Source organism: Artemia sp. Qi Xiang Cuo, chromosome 3 (genome assembly GCF_049724085.1).
Source record: "Artemia sp. Qi Xiang Cuo chromosome 3, ASM4972408v1, whole genome shotgun sequence".
Lineage (NCBI taxonomy): Eukaryota > Metazoa > Arthropoda > Branchiopoda > Anostraca > Artemiidae > Artemia > Artemia sp. Qi Xiang Cuo.
Window position 1 is genome coordinate 52676162 of NC_142796.1, and position 20422 is coordinate 52696583.

Below are 20422 nucleotides of genomic sequence, written 5' to 3' on the forward strand. Positions count from 1 at the left end.
AAAATTCCTGTTTTTCAAATTCTCACTGACAAAAACCATAAAACAGACATAACCATCCATAAAAACATCCATATATGTGAGAAAGTTCCTGTTTTTTCAAGTGAGAAAAATACTGTTTTTCCATTCTCAGTGAGAAAACCATAAACCACGTGGTCCTGATCGTATCAATAGGGGCATCTCTACTTAAAATTCAAACTCAAAACGACCATAAATTACTATTAAAGAATAAATGAAACCCAAAACGAACAAAAATTAAATAAACTATCATGAAGAAAAAAACATACCACAAGTAATAATATAAATTAATAAACAGATCTTAAAGCAAGTATTGCTTGGATTGAAAATGAAAATCTAGCTTAAAACAAGAACAAATATTTTGCTACTATACTATAAATGAAACTTAAAACGAACAGAAATTAAATAAACAATCAATGCGAACAAAACATACAACATATATTAATGTAAATGACTAAATAAATCTTAAAACGAGTGAAACTTAAATTGAATATGCAAATCAAGCTTGAATCGAATAAAAATAACTACAAAGAAGAGTTTGGGTATCGCCTCACTGCAGAAGCCTAAAACCTACTGCGTCATTGACGCTTTACTGAAAAGGAATTATATTACAAATGTTTTCTTTTGTACTTAATATTGAAAATAAATATTAAACTTACAGTAAAATTTTGAACTGATGAGCTTTTAGCAATTAATATGATTATGCATCAAATATTCAGTTTAATTTATTAGTTCTTTTCAAGATTGGTCAAGACGAATATAGTTTCACTACAAGCAAAATTTGGATACTGCCCCCTTCTTTAACTGTAAAAACCTAAAGTCTTCTGTGTCATTGGTGCTTCACTGAAAACCAATTACTCGTATATTACAAATTTATTATTTTCCAGTTCTTATAGCATTGAAAATGAAAATAAAAATTACAGTGAAAAAAAAAACTTGAACTGATTGATCTTTCAACAATTAATATAATTATATATCTAATATTCAATTTGATTTTGTTTATACTTTCCAAGACTGTTCAAGACTCATAAAGTTTTGCCATTTTTTTTAACTGTGCCATTTTTTTTTAACTAATCGTGTTAGTTTGTTATGAAAACATTCTATGGCTTCTAGGCATTTCTATTTGAGCGGAAAACTGCACCTCAAACTTTGTGGAACATGTATTTTCTTGCATGAAACACCAAAATATAATATAATGTCAAGTTTCGGAGTGTTCCACCACTCGCAAGCAAGTGCCATTGGTATTTTGGAATCCGCATGGTCAATTTAGGGGGTAGAGGGTAGGCTAATTCTCGTAGCAAACCCATTCCGTCGGGGTGGTTCACATTTTCAACACCTGGCGTCCGGACTATCATATAATATACCAAGCATACAACTACCCCAAATCAGTATCAATAAATAAATGAAACCCAAAACGAACAAAAATTAAAATAAATATTAGAGTAACGAGCATAAATTGATGTGAGTAGGTTTAAAAACCCCTGTGCTTTCTAAGAGCCAGAATATAATTTGTACTTTATGGAAAAGAAATTCAAATGAGTTTACTGAAAAAAAAATGTGCATTGTCAATTTAATATATATATGCTGATATTTATTCCCTAAAATCTTTATTAATTTTTGATTTATTAAAGTTACAAAAGTGAAAATATTTCAAAGAATTGTTTTCAGTAAAGCGCCAATGACGCAGTAGGTTTTAGGCTTCTGCAGTGAGACGATACCCAAACTCTTGTTTGTAGTTATTTTTATTCGATTCAAACTTGATTTAAAAATGGCACTAGAACTTTCGATTTCCAATCGAATGAGCCCCCTTTGAAGTTTATACGGTGACCCCTTCCATATGAAGTGCCTCTGGAAAAACAAAATTATAATAAAAAAACATTGGAGCTGAATGGCCTTTACTATAGGCAACGCTATTGCGTTGCCTTTGATCAACTTTTTATATTGACAACACTGCTTAATGATACTTGTGTAATATACAGAACACAGTCGGGAAGTAAAGCTAGGTTAATTCACAATTTCATCTTCACACCAATGGCTCTATTACTTTCAACTTTTTAGCATACTACATTAACAAAAACAATATTTTATATCGCCCACATCCCATATTGTGTATATGTCTATTATTGCGACCACAGAATTTCAACCCAAATAATTCCCCTAAATTTCAATTAATCTCTGATGTTTCCTTTGTTCTGGCAACTGTGCACAGATAGATTTTGAATTCCTATGAAGCCTTTTGATTTTTCTGTCATGAATTTTTACACAATCGAATTACACAATAAGTTTAACGTAATTCATGTTTGTATTAATTACACATCATCCTGTATGCAAATTTATGATAATATGCTATCATGGAATGTTCACGGGGTGAAATTGTGTCATAACAGAAATTACTTAAAATCGTTGCTGAAATTCTCAGAAGTCTGATACCACATGTCCCGGTCGGTTTCAAAGGGCTTTTGATCTTGTTCGTCCCGTATTCTAACCGTTGATTGACCTAGAAATATGCACGTTATCTTGTTCGCTTTGTGTTCTAGCTCATTGGAGGTCAATGATCTTGGAAGTTTCGTATGTTAATTGCGCCCTCTTTTAAGTTTAATATCTCCTGATGCATCCCTGCTGCTAAGGATATGAAACCGAAAAATTGGGAGAATATTGACGGGAGACTAGAAGTCAATCAAAACACACTATGTGCAAGCAGATTGTCAAAAGATTGTATCTTAGGGATAGATTACAGTAGGCCTATTGAGTTTGAAATTTCAGGGAATGCTTAAAGGGAAGATCAATTGATCAAAAGACAATATGTGCACGCTACTACTAAAGCTAGTGCTACTAATACTTCTACTCCAGCTGTTACTAACGCTAAGAGTACTAAGATAAACAATTCGGAAAGTGCCGAGGGGGAAGTTAAACTAAATAAAAACAAACTATGAACATATAGATTATCAAAAGGGCATATTGGAAATTTTATAGCAACGGCTTATTGTATTAAGTTGTATTAAGGAGGATGTCCAACTGACAAAAAGGCAATATATTAACACTACCGCTGCTACTAGTACTAGTGCTATTATTGTTAATAGCACTGATATTCATACAACTAGTACTTCTACTGTAAACCACTATTAATACTATGGCTAAAAGTATGAAGGTGAAATTCTCAGGGAATATTTTGAAAGGAAGCTGAAATGAATCACAACATGACGTATGCATGCAGGTTGTCAAACGGGCGCATCAGCCAATATCTAAGGAACGGTTTGGTGTGTGAGGTTGAAACCTGCAGGACTTGTTGTGGGAGATGCTGAACTAACAAAAGGCAAAAATTGCTTCCTACTACTTATGCTATTACTGCTGCTACTATTATTACTGCTACTAAGGCTAAGGCTACAACTACTATTTCTACTGCTGCTACTGTTGCAACTTTGCAACAACTACTGTTGCAGTGGAAGCCAAGGATATTAAGACAAAAATTTTGGGGAATTTTGAAATGATGTTGAGTTAAATTAAGACACACACTGCGCATACAGGTTGCCAAGAGGAAGTACAAACAACGCCTCAGGAACGGTTTATGGCTTTAAGTTCAAACTTTCAGCAAGTGTTGAGGGGGATGTTAAAAAAAGCAAATGTGTTATGTGCATATTCCACTAATGCTACTTCTGCTACTACTACTACTATTACTATTACTACTACTACAACTACTACTACTACTACTACTACTACTACAACTATTAATATTGCAAAAGCTAAGGGTATTAAGGCGAAACTTTCAAAGAATGTTCAGGCGGATTTTGAAATAAATAGCAACGAACAATGATCATGTAGATTGTCAATGAGGTGTAACAGCACTTTCTATGGAATGGCTTACATTATTAAGTTACATAATTAAGCTTACATTAAAAAGTTTCTAAGAGTCAAAAGTGACTGGGGCCAAGCAACCCCCCCCCCCGCTCAAGCCCATTAATTCTCCAAACACGTCCCATGAAAATTTTAAGATAACCAGTTTATTGAGCATAGTTGAAAGATCTAGTAACTATGTCTCTGGGAATGTTGGGGATGTCAATACCCCACATCCCTTAGAGCAAGGTCACTAAATTACGCAATTCCCTCAATGTTTATATATAGTATTTTAATTAATTAATTTATTTATTCCTTTTATGCATGGCATGGCATGGCAGTGGCATGGCATGGCAATGGAGCATACCAAAAAGAAAGAAAACGAAAAAAGCACATACCAAAACAGGAGCAAATAAGTGCAAACTAAAACTCCAATAAGCTAAACATTTCGGAAAAGTAAGACACTGCAAGGGTAGTAAACCTCTTTAAATGAATGATAAAAATAAATATAATATAAAAATGATGATAATCCAGTAAAAAAATAAGCAAACTAGCATTAAAACAAAAATTCCTTCCAAGGCTGGTTTGAAGGATAATCTGTAAGCTTGGAAAAAAAAATATCTGCAACATCAAGAGGATATGGAAAGCTGTATCTCTCCCACAGTCTACCATTCCTAACCCAAAGAGGAACCCGAATAAGGAACTTTAAATTTTTGAAATAAGCCTTCCTGATTTCTGTTTTATATGATTGGTTAAAAATGTTCAAGAAAGGTATAAGGTATAGAACATGAGGGAGAGAAACAGCATTATATACTTTTAATTGTACTCGGAGGTGTCTATAGATACAATAAAGAGGTCGAACTACATCAACAGATACCACCCTTTTTAATAACTCGAGCCTACCCTGAAAATGAATAAAGAGATCCGAAAGAATTTCTCATGTCATATGCGCCAGTAGCCATAGGGCTACTTGACCTTTCGGCATTCTTTTATGTTATATATAAACTCCTTAAAGCCTGGTAGGAACCCAGACTCGGTTGATACCCAAACTGAAAAGGTGGCATGAAAGATTTTCAAATATGTTCAATAATCAATAATTCAAAAATCTTCAAAAACACACTAGAAACTGTAATGGGCCTACAAGACAAACATTGAGAAAGCGGTTTCCCTTTTTTTAAACCGGAGCTACAGCACCAACACCTATGCAATCAAGCACAACTCCTACTGTAAAAATAATCTGGAAATCCATCGATTACCTTGTCGGATCTTGCTCCATTGTTCAAGAACTCCGAACTTCTTCATCAAATTTCTAGCCTGCAGACAATCAGTGGCTTTAAACTGGCATAAAAATGAGTCAAATACTCAGACTCGGGTATTTCTAAAGCACTAAAATCAGTAGATCGACCGAGGTGAGACCTCTAAGCAAATTTGGATCGTCAGTGATTTTTGCCGCCAGTTCAGTTTTGATATTGGCAACAGGATCACGGAATACTTTATAAAACTTTCTTTTCGTAAGCTATGAATACGGACGGCATTTACATCACCAACTCGAGGCCTATCTCACTCTTGCCATACACGCAACCATACTTTAGCCTGGGAACATTTCCAGACATTTTCCACATATTTTCCTGTTAAAAATCACGCATTAAATCCTATGGTTCATATTTTCGCAACCTAACCCTCCGTAATATACCACGTTAATCCCTGACCTGTATCGTGATATTACTGGAGCCCTGGCGCTTTCTCACTCCCCAATCTTTATTAATAAGATATTCTTCAGATATTTTCCTGCTAAAAGTCACGCATTAAATCCATTGGTTCATGTTTTCGCAACCCGACTCTTCGTAATACACAATTTCGGTTTCCAACCTGTGCCACACTATTACTGGTCTTCTGGCACCCTCTAACTGGTAAAAATCACGCATTAAATCCATTGTTTCATGCTTTTTCAGCCCATGCACCATGTCAATTTTCAACCTGTGCCACACTGTTTTGCTCTGCTGCGCACTCTGACATCACCTCATCACCCAAAAAACATTTTCAGACATTTTCAATCAAAAATTAGGCATTCAATCCAGTGCTTCTGGTTTTTGCAAGTAAAACCTATTACCATGCTCCACAAAACACCTCACGCCAACATATCATTATGCACTTGGCCCCGGGACACCTATGTGGCATTCGTCATCGTCTCTAGAGCATTTTCAGCTATTTCGTTGCAAAAATACCTTGTTTACACTAGAATTGATCGTTTAAACTTAACGAAAAACCCTCAATAATGTCTGTTCCGATGGGTCCTGCCATTAAAGCCAGGGCAACACAATGTACTGCCCCCATATGACACCCTCCGGCGAACATCCTAAGAAATCACAAATTCTTATTACAAAATACAAAACACATTACAAAACAGAAAGTTATTCTTAAAAAACAAAATAAGCAATAAGAAATCACAAATTCGTCTTACTCCCAAACGGTTTTTTTCATTTCAATCATTTTCTCTTCATTAGAAAAATTGAAAATTAAAGTGTGTATTTTTTTTCGTCTACGGAAAAATTCAGAACAGAACTTGAACTTTTGTTTTCTTCTCTGAGAAAATTCAGAAGTGAAGTAGAACTTTATCTCTTCTTTTAGAAAATCAGAATCGAAGTGTAATTTTTTTCTCTTCTTTTAAAAAATTCAGAAGTGATGTGGAACTTTTTCTCCTCTCTAAGGAAATTCAGAACTGAAGTGAATCTTTTTCTCTTCTATAGGGAAACTCAGAACCGAAGGGTAACTTTTTTCTCTTTTTGGAAAACAGTTCAGAATTGAAGCAGATCATTTTCTCTTCTTTGGAAAATACTCAGAACTGAAGTTTAACATTTTTCTCTTCTTTGGAAAAAATTCATAACTGAAGTTTAAAATTTTTCTCTTCTATGGAGAAATTCAGAGGAGAACTTGAAATTTTCTTCTCTTCATTGAGAAAATTGAAAACTAAAGTGTAACCTTTTTCTTCTTTGGGCGCGGGGGAAGACTCAGAGTGGAACTTGATCATTTTTTCCTTTTCTCTAAGAATATTCAGTCTGTGCTACCTTTGTTGATGTTTCAAGGCGCATTCTGGAAGTTTTTCGTTTGAAACGTATGACTTAGTATATTTTTGTAGTGTTATGTCATGGTTTATCTTGTCTGTGCTACCTCAGTCGAGGTTTGAATGTGTATTCTGGAAGTTTTTGTTTGAAATGTATGACTTAGTATATTTTTCTGGTGCTATGTCAGGGTTTATCTTGTCTGTGCTACCTCAGTTGATGTTTCAATGTGCATTCTGGAAGCTTTTTTGTTTAAAACGTAGGACTTAGGATATTTTTGTAGTGTTTTGTCATGGTTTTATTTTGTCTGAGCTACCACAATTGATGTTTCAAAGTGAATTTTGGAACAATTTGTTTGAAACGTATGACTTAGGATTTTTTTTAGTATTGTGTCGTGGTTTGTCTTGTCTGGGCTGCCTCATTTGATACTTTAAAGTGCATTTTGGAAGTTTTTTGTTTGAAACATATGACTAAGGATATTTTTGCAGTGTAGTGTCGTGTTTTATTTTGTATATGCTACCTCAGTTGAGGTTTCAAAGTGCGTTGGGGAAGTTTTTGTTTGAAAACGTATGACATAGGAAATTTTTGTGTTCAAGTATGCAAAAATGTACCCGATTATTAAAGAAAGTCAAATATTATTAATAAAATCAGATGTATTTTAAACATGGACGTTCTTATTTCTGAAATTGAAACCCAACTTTATTAGAAAATCAAATATTATTGATAAAACCAGACATAAAACTACGAAAGGCTTAGAAACCTAGCTAAAAAATGTTATTAATAAAATCAGATGTATTTTAAACTGGGATTTTTATATTTCTGAAAACTAAATCCCAACTTATTTAAAAAAAATGTAAAAATGTACCCAATTATTAAAGGAAATCAAAAATTATTAATAAAATCAGATGAATTCTAAACATGGATTTTCTTATTTCTGAAAATTAAAACCCAACTTTATTAGAAAAGCAAATAATATGAATAAAATCATACATACGCCTACGAAAATTTAAAAAACCTAGATGAGAACATGTTATTGATAAAATCAGATGTATTTTAAACTATGATATTCATATTTATGAAAATTAAAGCCCATATTTATTTAAAAAATATGCAAAAATGTAACCAATTATTAAAAGGAAATCAAATATTATTAATAAAGTCAGATGTATTTTAAAGATTGATGTTCTTATTTCTGAAAATTAAAACCCAACTAGATTAGAAAATCAAATATTATTAATAAAACCTGACATACACTTACGAATGGTTAGGAAATCTAGCTCGGTAATGTCCAAAATAGCAAACTATATATCCCAAATCATGAGTTTCATGCAACACACATATACGAAAGGTTAAGAAACCTAGCTAAGAAAATATTATTAATAAAATCTGATGTATTTTAAACTGGGATGTTCATATTTCTGAAAAATAAAACCCATCTTTATTAAAAAAAATATGCAGAAATGTACCCAATTATTAAAGGAAATCAAATATTATTAATAAAATAAGACGTATTTTAAACATGGATGTTCTTACTTCTGAAAAATAAAACCCAGCTTTCTTAGAAAATCAAATATTTTTAATAAAACCAGACATACACCTACGAAAAGTTAAGAAACCTAGCTAAGAAAATGTTATTAATAAAATCAGATGTATTTTAAACTGGGATGTTCATATTTCTGAAAACTAAAACCCAACATTATTAAAAGAAATGCAAACATATACCCAATTATTAAAAAAAATTAAATATTATTAGTAAAATCAGATGTATTTTAAACATGGATGTTCTTATTTCTGAAAATTAAAACACAACTTTATTAGAAAATCAAATATTATTAATAAAACCAGACATACATCTACGAAAGGTTAGGAAATCTAGCTCAGAAAAGTCCAAAATAGCCAACTATATATCCCAAATCATGAGTTTCATGCGTCAAACATCTACGAAAGGTTAAGAAACATAGCTAAGTAAATGTTATTAATAAAATCTGATGTATTTTAAACTGGGATGTTCAAACTTCTGAAAACTAAAATCCAACTTTATTTTTAAAAAAAATGCAAAGATGTACACAATTATTAAAGAAAAAAATTGTTAGTAAAATCAGATGAATTCTAAACATGGGTGTTCTTATTTCTGAAAATTAAAACCCAAGTTTAATAGACAATCAAATATCATCAATAAAACCAGACATACACCTACGAAAGGTTAAGAAACTTAGCTAAGAAAATTTTATTAAAAAAATCAGATGTATCTTAAACTGGGATATTCATATTTCTGAAAACTAAAACCCAACATTATTAAAAAAATATGGGAAAATGTACCCAATTATTAAAGGAAATCAAATATTACTAATAAAATCAGATGTATTTTAAACATGGATGTTCTTATTTCTGAAAATTAAAACACAACTTGATTAGAAAATCAAATATTATTAATAAAACCAGACATACACCTACGAAAGGTTAGGAAATCTAGCTCAGAAAAGTCCAAAATAGCCAACTAGATATCCCAAATCATGAGTTTCATGTAACACACATCTACGAAAGGTTAAGAAACCTAGCTAAGAAAATGTTATTAATAAAACCAGATGTATTTTAAACTGGGGTATTCATATTTCTGCAAATTGAAACCCAAATTTATTTAAAAAATGTGCAAAAATGTACCCAATTATAAAAAAAATCAAATATTATTAAAAAAATCAGATGTATTTTAAACTTGGATGGTCTTATAAAACCCAACTTTAATAAAAAAAAATATGCAAAAATGTGCTCAGTTATTAAAAGAAATCAAATATTATTAATAAAATCTTATGTGTTTTAAACAAGGATGTTCTTATTTCTGAAAATTAAAACCCAACTTCACTAGAACATCATATATTATTAATGAAACCAGACATACACCTACAAAAGGTTAGGAAATCTAGCTCAGGAAAGTCCAAAATACCACACTAGACATCCCAAATCATGAGTTGCATGCAACACACATCTACGAAAGGTTAAGAAACCTAGCTAAGAAAATTTTTTAATAAAATAAGATGTATTTTAAACTGGGATGTTCATATTTCTGAAAACTAAAACCCAACTTTATTAAAAAAAAATATGCAAAAAATTTACCCAATTATTAAATGAAAATCAAATATTATTAATAAAATTAGATGTATTTTAAACATGGATGTTCATATATCAGAAAACCGAAACCCAGTGTGATTATAAAATCAATTCTTATTAGTATAACCGGACATACATCTTCGAAAGATAATTCAATCTAGCTCAGAAAAGTCCAAAATAGCTAACTATGCATTCCCAATAAAAACTTTCATGCAAAACACATCTACGAAAGGTTAAGAAACCTAGCTAAGAAAAGTCTAAAATAGTAAACCAAACATCCCAAATCATAGATTTCATACAACACACACCTACAACAGGCTAAGAAACCTAGGTCAGAAAAGTACGAAATAGTAAACCATGCACCCCAAATCATAAGTTACAGACAGCACATATCCACATACGTTAAGTAATCTAGCTTAAAAGTGAATTTTTTATGCTTTAAGTATGTTTTATGTCATTCTAAGACATGTTAAAAGAAGTTGAAATAAAATTATTATGTTGAAAAATAAACTTCAAAACAGCATAAAAAAATGAGGGGATGGGCCCAAAGAAGTTGGAGTGGGGGCCCCTTGGAGGTTGGAGATAGGGGACCTTGGAGGTTGAGGTCCTTTGTGGTTTTAGTCCTTGATGGTTCATACTCATAATCGTCTCACTAGTTGATTTCTAAGGATTTCTACGTCTTGTTCTGAATTTCTTTATTAAAATTCTTTTCTTGGCATCTATATCTTTATTAGTATCAACTTTTTATATCGACAACACTGCTTAAATGGTACTTGTGTAAAAAACAGAACAAAGTCGGGAAGTAAAGCTAGGTTAATTCACAATTTCATCTTCACACCAATGGCTCTTTTACTTTCAACTTTTTAGCATACTACATTACCAAAAACAAAATTTTGTATCGCCCACATTCCGTATTGTGTACATGTCTATTATTGCGACCGCAGAGTTTCAACCCAAATAATTCCCCTAAATTTCAATTAATCTCTGACGTTTCCTTTGTTCTGGCAACTGTGCACAGATACATTTTAAATTCCTATGAAGCCTATTGATTTATCTGTCATGAATTTTTACACAATCAAATTACACAATATGTTCAACGCAATTCATGTCTGTATTAATTACACATCATCCTGTCTGCAAATTTATGAGAATATGCTATCATGGAATGTTCATGGGATGAAATTTTGTCATAACAGAAATTACGTAAATATATTGCTGAAATTCTCAGATGTCTGATATCACATGTCGCGGTCGGATTCAAAGGGCTTTTGATTTTGTTCGTCCCGTATTCTAACCGTTGATTGACCTAGAAATATGCACGTTATCTTATTCACTTTGTATTCTAGCTCATTGGAGGTCAATGATCTTGGAAGTTTAGTATGTTAATGGCGCCCTCTTGTAAGTTTAGTATCTCCTGATGCATCCATACTACTAAGGATATGAAACTAAAAAATTGGGAGAATATTGAGGGGAGACTAGAAGTCAATCAAAACACATTATGTGCAAGCAGATTTTCAAAAGATTGTATCTTAGGGATAGATTACAGTAGGCCCATTGAGTTAGAAATTTTAGGGAATGCTTAAAGGGAAGATTAATGGATCAAAAGACAATATGTGCACGCTACTACTAAAGCTAGTGCTACTAATACTACTACTCCAACTGTTACTAACGCTAAGAGTACTAAGACAAACAATTCAGAAAGTGCTGAGGGGGAAGTTAAACTAAATAAAAACACACTATGAACATACAGATTATCAAAAGGGCATATTGGAAATATTACAGCAACGGCTTATTGTATTAAGTTGAATATTAAGTTGTATTAAGGAGGATGTCCAACTGACAAAAAGGCAATATATTAACACTACCGCTGCTACTAGTACTAGTGCTATTATTGTTATAGCACTGCTATTCATACAACTAGTACTTCTACTGTAAACACTTATTAATACTATGGCTAAAGGAATGAAGGTGACATTCTCAGGGAATATTTTGAAAGGAAGCTGAACTGAATCACAACATGTTGTATGCATGCAGGTTGTCAAACGGGCGCATCAGCCAATATCTAAGGAACGGTTTTGTGTGTGAGGTTGAAACCTGCAGGACTTGTTGTGGGGGATGCTGAACTAACAAAAGGCAAAACTTGCTTCCTACTACTTATGCTATTACTGCTGCTACTATTATTACTGCTACTAAGGCTAAGGCTACAACTACTATTTCTACTGCTGCTACTGTTGCAAGGTTGCAACTACTACTGTTGCAGCGGAAGCCAAGGATATTAAGACGAAAATTTTGGGGAATTTTGAAATAATGTTGAGTTAAATTAAGACACACTCTGCGTATACAGTTTGCCAAGAGGAAGTATAAACAACGCTTCAGGAACGGTTTATGGCTTTAAGTTGAAACTTTCAGCGAGTGTTGAGGGGGATGTTAAAAAAAGCAAAGGTGTTATGTGCATATTCCACTAATGCTACTTCTGCTACTACTAGTACTATAACTACTACTACTACTACAACTACAACTACTACTACTACTACTAGTACTATTACTACTACTACTACAACTATTAATATTACAGAAGCTAAGGGTATCAAGAAAAACTTTCAAAGAATGTTCAGGTGGATTTTGAACTAAATAGCAACGAACAATGATCATGTAGATTGTCAATGAGGTGTAACAGTAATTTCTATGGAATGGCTTACATTATTAAGTTACATTATTAAACTTACATTAAAAAGTTTCTAAGAGTCAAAAGTGATTGGGGCCAAGCAACCCCCCCCCCAAGCCTATTAATTCTCCAAACACGTCCAATAAAAATGTTAAGATAGCCAGTTTATTGAGCATAGTTGAAAGATCTAGTAACTATGTCTCTGGGAATGTTGGGGATGTCAATACCCCACATCCCTTAGAGCAAGGTCAGTAAATTATGCAATTTCCTCAATGTTTATAAATAGTATTTTGATTAATTAATTTATTTATTCCTTTTATAGCCCATTAAAAATACAAGGCATGGCAATGGGGCATACCAAAAAGAAAGAAAACGAAAAAAAGCACATACCAAAACAGGAGCAAATACGTACAAACTAAAACTCCAGTAAACCAAACATTACGGAAAAGTAAGTCGCTGCAAGGGTAGTAAACATCTTTAAATGAATCATAAAAATAAATATAATATAAAAATGATGATTATCCAGCAAAAAAATAAGCAAACTAGCATTTAAACAAAAATTCCTTCCAAGGGTGGTTCGAAGGATAATCTGTGAGCTTGGAAAAAAAATAAATTATCTTCAACATCAAGAGGATCCGGCAAGCTGTATCTCTCCCACAGTTTACCATTCCTAACCCAAAGAGGAACCCGAATAAGGAACTTTAAATTTTTGAAATTAGCTTTCCTGATTTCTGTTTTATATAATTGATTAAAAATGTCGCAGAAAGGAATAAGGTATAGAACATAAGGGAGAGAAACAGCAGTATATACTTTTAAACGTATTCGGAGATGTCTATAGATACAATAAAGAGGTCGAACTACATCAACAGATACCCCCCCCCCTTTTTAATAACTCAAGCATACCCTGAGAATGAATAAAGAGATCCGAAACAATTACTCATGTCATATGCGCCAGTAGCCATAGGGCTACCTGACCTTTCGGTATTCTTTTATATTGTATATAGACTCCTTAAAGCCTGGTAGGAACCCAGACTCAGTTGATACCCAAACTGAAAAGGAGGCACGAAAGACTTTCAATATGTTCAATAATCAATAATTCAAAAATCTTCGAAAACACACTAGAAACTGTAATGGGCCTACAAGACAAACATTGAGAAAGTGGTTTCCCTTTTTTTTAAACTGGAGATACAGCACCAACACAAATGCAATCAAGCACAACTCCTACTGTAAAAATCATCTGGAAATCCATCGATTACCTTGTCGGATCTTGCTCGACTGTTCAAAAACTCCGAATTGCTTCATCAAATTTCTATCCTGCAGACAATCAGTGGCTTTAAACTGGGCATAACAATGAGTCACCTACTCAGACTCGGGTATTTCCAAAGCACTAAAATCAGTAGATCGACCGGGGTGAGACTTCTAAGCAAATTTGGATCGTCAGCGATTTTTGCCGCCAGTTTAGCTTTGATATTGGCAACAGGATCACGGAATACTTTATAAAACTTTCTTTTCGCAGGCTATGTATACGGAGGGCATTTACAACACCAACTCGAGGCCTATCACACTCTTGCCATACACGCAACCATACTTTAGCCTGGGAACAAGTACTAACTAAAATTGGATTTCGGGACCAACCGCATTTTTCCGTTTTCACTCGTGACTTGCGAACAGGTATAGATGCTTTATCATTACTTCTAATAGCATGAATAATTTGTTCACAATATAGATTAAGCTGTAAACGAAGCTCAGGCTCGTCCATAACTGCAGAAGAAGATTGAAGGAGATCGTAAGAAATTTTTATTTCAGTCAAAATATCATCACAAGCTTTTCGAAAAAGTCCTATGTCGATAAGATCCTAAGATTTTCCGACGAACAATTTAGAACGTAGGGAGGCCCTTGGAAAGCTAGATACTGGAATATTCAGGTTAATAGGAATGTGACCCCTAAACAAGAAAATCATCCAAAACTGAAACTAGAAAGCACTGAAAAAGAGAGCATATTTGACCTTTGGTGTTCAAAAACACTAAGTGCATTCAAATGAAGCTTTCAGAGAATGTTGAAGAGAAACTAAACGAAAACATGTTATGTGCATACAGGGTGTCAAAAGGGGGAAACTAAGGAATGGCAAACGGCTTTAGGTTGGAATTTCATGGGAATGACGAGGAGGATGATCAATTGATCACGGACATGTTGAGGAGGATGATGAACTAAAAAAAGGCTTAATATGCAAATTACCAATATTGATACTATTACAACTACTACGGCTAATACTCCTATTGAGGTAAATTAAAATAACGTGAAACGTTCAGGGAACATAAAGGAGTGTTGAAGTAAATCAGTGTGCCTTCCGGTTGCTAAAAGAATGTATAGACAATTTGTCAGGAATAGCCTACAGTATTAAGTTGAAATTTTCAGGCCGTTGTTGAGATAAACTTTGAACTAACAAAAAGGCAAATGTGCAACCAACTGCTACTACTACTGCTGCTACTATTACTGCTACGACTACAACTACTAAGGCTAATAGTAGGAAGCAAAACTTTCAGGGAATGTTTTAGGAGGATGTTGAACTAAACAAAAATACACTGGGTACAAGGAGGTTGTGAAAGAGGCGTATCAGCAGTATCCCAGGAATGGTCTAAGGCTACAGTATTAAGGTGAAGCTTCCAGGACATGTTAAGGGGGATGTTGAGTTAGGAAAAAATGTAAAATATGCAGACTACTACAACTACTAACAATACTAATACTAATACTAACAATACTAACAAATGGAAGGGGTGTTCGTATAACATTCAGAGGGGCTCATTTGATTGGAAATTGAAAGTTCTAGTTTACTTTTTGAGAGTCAATAGTGATAGAAGATATTATCATCTGTAGTCTATTAAAAAAAACATGTTTTTTTTCAACTAAAAGTAAGGACCAATATCAAAACCTAAGACGAATAGAAATTATTAATTATATGAGGCGGCTGACCTCTTCTCAATATCTTGATCTTTACACATTTAAGTCTTTCAGAACTATAAAAAAAGCTTATTATTCCAATTAGACGGCCCTGGTTTTTCAGGCGTTGTTTTTAAAGAATCGGGACCAAAAAAAAACTTTGTTATTATTATTGTTATTATTATTATTATTAGGAGGGTTGGACCCACTCATGTACGCCCATAAGGGGGGGGGGGGGGGTAAGGGGGGCACCAGTCCCCCCCGTTCTGGCTGAATGAAGGTGTCATATATTTTATATTAATTTAAAAACTTTCCACAGAATAAGTTTTCAAAGAAACGTAAAGAGCTCTATTAAGCCAAAAAATGGGCAGAAATAAAGTCAAATAATCTTCCAAGCGTAAAACTACCACAAATCACTATGAACAATTAAATGGAACTCAAAACGAACAGAAATTGTAATAAATAACCGTGTTAATTCACCTGTATTGATATTTATTCCTTAAAATACAAAATGGGTAATAAAAAAGAGTAAAAAAAAGTTTTTTACTTATTTAAGTAAAAAAAAAGTGAAAACATTTAAACATATTTTGTTTTCAGTAAAGCGCAAATTATGTTCTGGTCTTGAGAAGGCATCGGGCTTATCAGCCCTACTAATGTTAATTTTTGCTCGTTTCGAGTTTGACTCGGCTATTTATTCTAATTTCTGCTCATTTTGAGTTTCATTTATTTATTGATTTGTGGTAGTTTTACGCTTGGATGATTACTTAACTTCATTTCTGTCCATTTTTGGCTTAATGGAGCTCTTTACTTTTCTATGATATTGCTTATATTTCTTTTTGAAAACCTGCATGTATACAGTTTTTTTGTTTAATTGGAACGGCCCCTAAACAATGGCAGTCCCCCAACCCCCCATTGCACTTCCTGGCTGAAGGGCCACGAAACGGAGATCAGCACCGCCGGTTTGGACCTTAGGGGTCTAGTGTCGTCACACTTACTTTTTTTTTACTTTTAAACGCTTCCTAGAAGTCATTAGTTACAGTAATAATAAGCGTCATTAGCGTTAATAACAAGCGTCATCACTTTGACTCTTAAAAAGAGCACTATAACTTCTGATTACCAATCCAATGTCGTCTCTTTGAAGTTTATACGACCACCATTTCTAAAAAAAAAACTTATATGCCTCCAGGGCGGAACTTACAACTTTTGACCTGTGGCCTATATGGGGGGGGGGGTTATATACGAACACATAATTTCTGGACACTTCACATACACTGAACAAAATGGCTATTATAAAAATTGTGATTGAGTGTGTTTGGGGAAATGATTGGTGTATAGGGGGGAGGGCTGCATGACCTCCAATCAGTTTTGACTGATAAAAAGGCCAGTAGAACTTCTGATTACCAATCAAATGACCCCCCCCCTGTCAGGTTTATACGATCACCTTTTCTTAAAAAAAAACTAATATCCCCACAGGGCAAAACTTACAACCCTTGCTCTGAGGGTTTGGGGGGGGGGTATCATTCTCAAAGTAATAATTTCCGGACCTGAAAACTACACGGAACAAAATGGCTATCTCAAAATTTTGATTGTATGTGTTTGGGGAAGTGATTGAGGTGGGGAAGAGGGAGCTGGTTGCCCTCCATGAGCTCTTTTGAAGTTTTTATGAAATTTCTTTCTATAAGAAGTGCCCTGGTCTAAGAAGAATAATACATTGTGCCCACATCCCTCTTTACTTAAGCAGCACTATATCGCTGCCTATGATATTTTGCCTTGAGATTTCACTTATACAGCACTGGAAGTGCCGATTAGACCAGGTAAGCCCCCCTAAATTCAGTCTACGGGTGCCCATGGACCCACTATAAGTGGGTAGAGACTCAGACCTTCAAGGCCCATCGCCTCCACACTCCAAAAAATAAGCTCTATCTATGGTTGGGGGGGGGGCAATGATGGGTTCGGCCTCCTCAACCTTGCCATTCATCTTGCCAGCTGTCGGACTTCTCATTCCCTTACTATGTCCTCTAGCTTAACAATAACATTATGAAATATCTCGAGCCGGTGTTTCCACAGTGGCAGTCTCATATTTTTGGCTAAATGGGCATTCACCCCTCCCTATTTGGGAAAGATCTTTCCCGACATTTCCAATTCCTGTTATGGCTTCTGTAATCATTCTCGTCTCGGACCTTTTCAGTCGTAGAAAATGTTTGTTCAGGGCGGGGTTGAACTTCGGGAGTAATTTCTTCGTTTTCTTAAACTCCACCTTCCTATGCCAATTTTGTTCCACTCTCTCATTGCTCCAACCCCTCAACGCCGCCTTACAGCAACTCTCGGAGATTGCAATGAAAATTTCTTGACCATAATATCTCAGTGATGTCCCAGCCTTAACTGCTTCATCTGCCATCTCGTTACCCTTTATTCCAGAGTGTCCTGGGACGTACATCAGGGTAATTTGGTTTCCTTTGGATCCCAAGCTATTCAGGCCAAGCCAAACTTTAGCTTAAAGAGTGAGGTATTGAGAAGATGGCATCCCCCTTTATTGAAAATCCTTTTTCCCAAGGGACAATCACTCCAAGGAAAGTTTTTCTAACGTAAACACCCACCCCAGCCAGGAAAATTCCTCCCAGACAATTCCATTCTAGCAGAAAATTCTCCCCGAAAAATTTTTTGCGGACGATTCGAGGTGTGAATTTTTTCTTAGCGCCCTTTCATTTGGAAAAGTCTTTCATTTAACAGATTGTTTTTAAAATCTTTTCGAAAATCTTCTCCTCCGTGGAAAAGTTTTCCCGCAAATATCCCACCCCCTAGTAGAAAGTTGCTTCCGCAGAAAATTCTCTCTAAAGACTTTATCCCGTGGAAACTCCCCCATTATGAATTTCTAACGTGAAAAACCCCCTTCATGCGGAAAGATACTCTAGACAATACAATCCGGTAAAATTTTCCCCCAGACATATTGGACCTTTCAACTATGCTGAAAATTAGACTATCTCAATTCTTTTATCGGAGATCTATGGGAAATTATGGGGCGTAGGGGATTTTGCCCTCCAATCACTATTGACTCTTAAAAAAGGAACTAAAACTTTTAATTTCCAATCGAATGAGCCCCTTCCAAAGTTTTTATTAAAACTCCTATCATACCAAGTGTCTTGTTAAAAAAGAATAAATGAATAATATAATATACATGGAGCCCACTTCGTTCTTTACTTAAGTTGCACTTTTGCGCTGCCTAAAAAAATCCAAGATATGTTTTATATTTGCCATTTGAATGACATTACTCTATCAAATTAGATAGTGCCTTGTTCAAGTTTTAATTCCCACGTTCTAAATTAAGCCAAGCCAGTGCTAGGGCCCGTGCCGCCACAGGTAAAATTAACCCCCTCTTTCCCCCCTCGACTGATAGATTTTATTTGAACTTACAAATGACTAGCATAATGACCCTTTTCTTTAATCTTGCCTTTGGCAACCCCAGAAATGACACTTTGGGCAGCTTGCTCTTGTGGTCCCACTCTTTGAACATCCTTAGTATCAAGTGGCCTCTAAATCAAATATCTTGTTAGAATACTATTCCTGGTTAAGATTTATCGTAATAGTTTTTACCTTCCCTTACCCAGTTATAACAATTAGCCTTGAGAAGCGTTTTGTCTAAACAATTGTCTGAGAGAAGGGACATTTTATTCCGTAAATATTCTTGTATAGGAAGTTATGACCCTGTTAACTAAATCTAAACACAACAACACAAAAGTAAAATTGACTGACTACCTTTGAAACAAGAAGCATTTCAATCTATTTCGTATAATTAGTAATGTTTACTTTGCACTGACCTTTAGACTGAACTGATCCTGATTAGGAAGAAATGGATTAAATGATAAGCTGGTAGAATCATTCTGTTGTTATACAATACCAACAAAAAAGATGACGATCCTGAAATCGCGCTTTCCATTTGAAACTTCAGCTTTTTAACAGCAACGTGCTGCCTGTACTCCGTTATTCTTCGGAGGTATGGCATCTAAACCAACAATAAGAAAGACGAATTCAGTCTATCAAAAATGCCTGCCTCCGAAGAATATTGAATATTAACGGGACCCAGAAAGTTACAAACCAGTCAATACGAGATGCCACTAGACGACCATTTGTGATGACCGTCATCAGAGTTGAGAAATGGAGATAATTAGGATATGTTCTACAAATAAATGCCTAGAGACTTCAGAAAGTTGCCATTCACTGACAACTAACGGGAATCCCTCGTAGGGGAAGGCCAAGGAATACCTTTTGATACAATTACCAGACTTACCTATGCAGCTTTAACTGGTTTACCCAACCCGAGTGGGAGAATTTCGTAGCTGCAGCAAACCGACGGGATGATTGGAGGCTCTTTCACGATGCCCTGGAAACTCCTGGTGGCACAAGCGGACTAAGATCTATCTCTAGGGTAAGGTGGAATGATGCAATGTGGTTTCCCAATACAAGTCTTTAAAACAAAATTACTCCATTTTTGAAGCTCTGTTTATTTTTGAAAAAAAAACTGTAAGGGCTTTTCCTTCTCCACCGCAACTACATTCCTGCAAAGTTATTGACAGCCTAATCTTCACTAGAAATTAAACCTCCTGTCAAAGTCAACGTTGCTTAAGAACCGGTCATTGAACGTTAAGTGAAAGACTTTTTGTGAGACTTTTTGTCAAACCGAGGTTTATACCGTCCTTATCAAAGTGAGTTTGGGGAAATTGATTTACTCAATCGTTTTGCGTCATTTCGCTTGGTTATCTTGACCGTTATCTGGACAAAGCTTCTGACATCTTCCAGAACGTGTCGCTTGGGA

The 20422-nt window shown here is 34.6% G+C and overlaps 1 protein-coding gene across 2 annotated transcripts in view; it reads right to left on the minus strand.

The window, feature by feature from the left end:
- Nucleotides 1-20422, minus strand: part of LOC148954267 (limbic system-associated membrane protein-like) — a 423287-nt gene that overhangs the window by 394956 nt on the left and 7909 nt on the right. The window contains exon 1 of one of the 2 annotated variants that reach the window (XM_089086139.1): nt 5103-5279. The exons of the other annotated variant lie outside the window; for it this stretch is intronic. Within the exon in view, the coding sequence (XP_088942265.1) occupies nt 5103-5148 (46 nt within the window). The 5' untranslated portion in view covers nt 5149-5279. Of the gene's footprint in view, nt 1-5102; nt 5280-20422 lie in introns of those variants that run through there. 2 annotated transcript variants of the gene reach the window in all.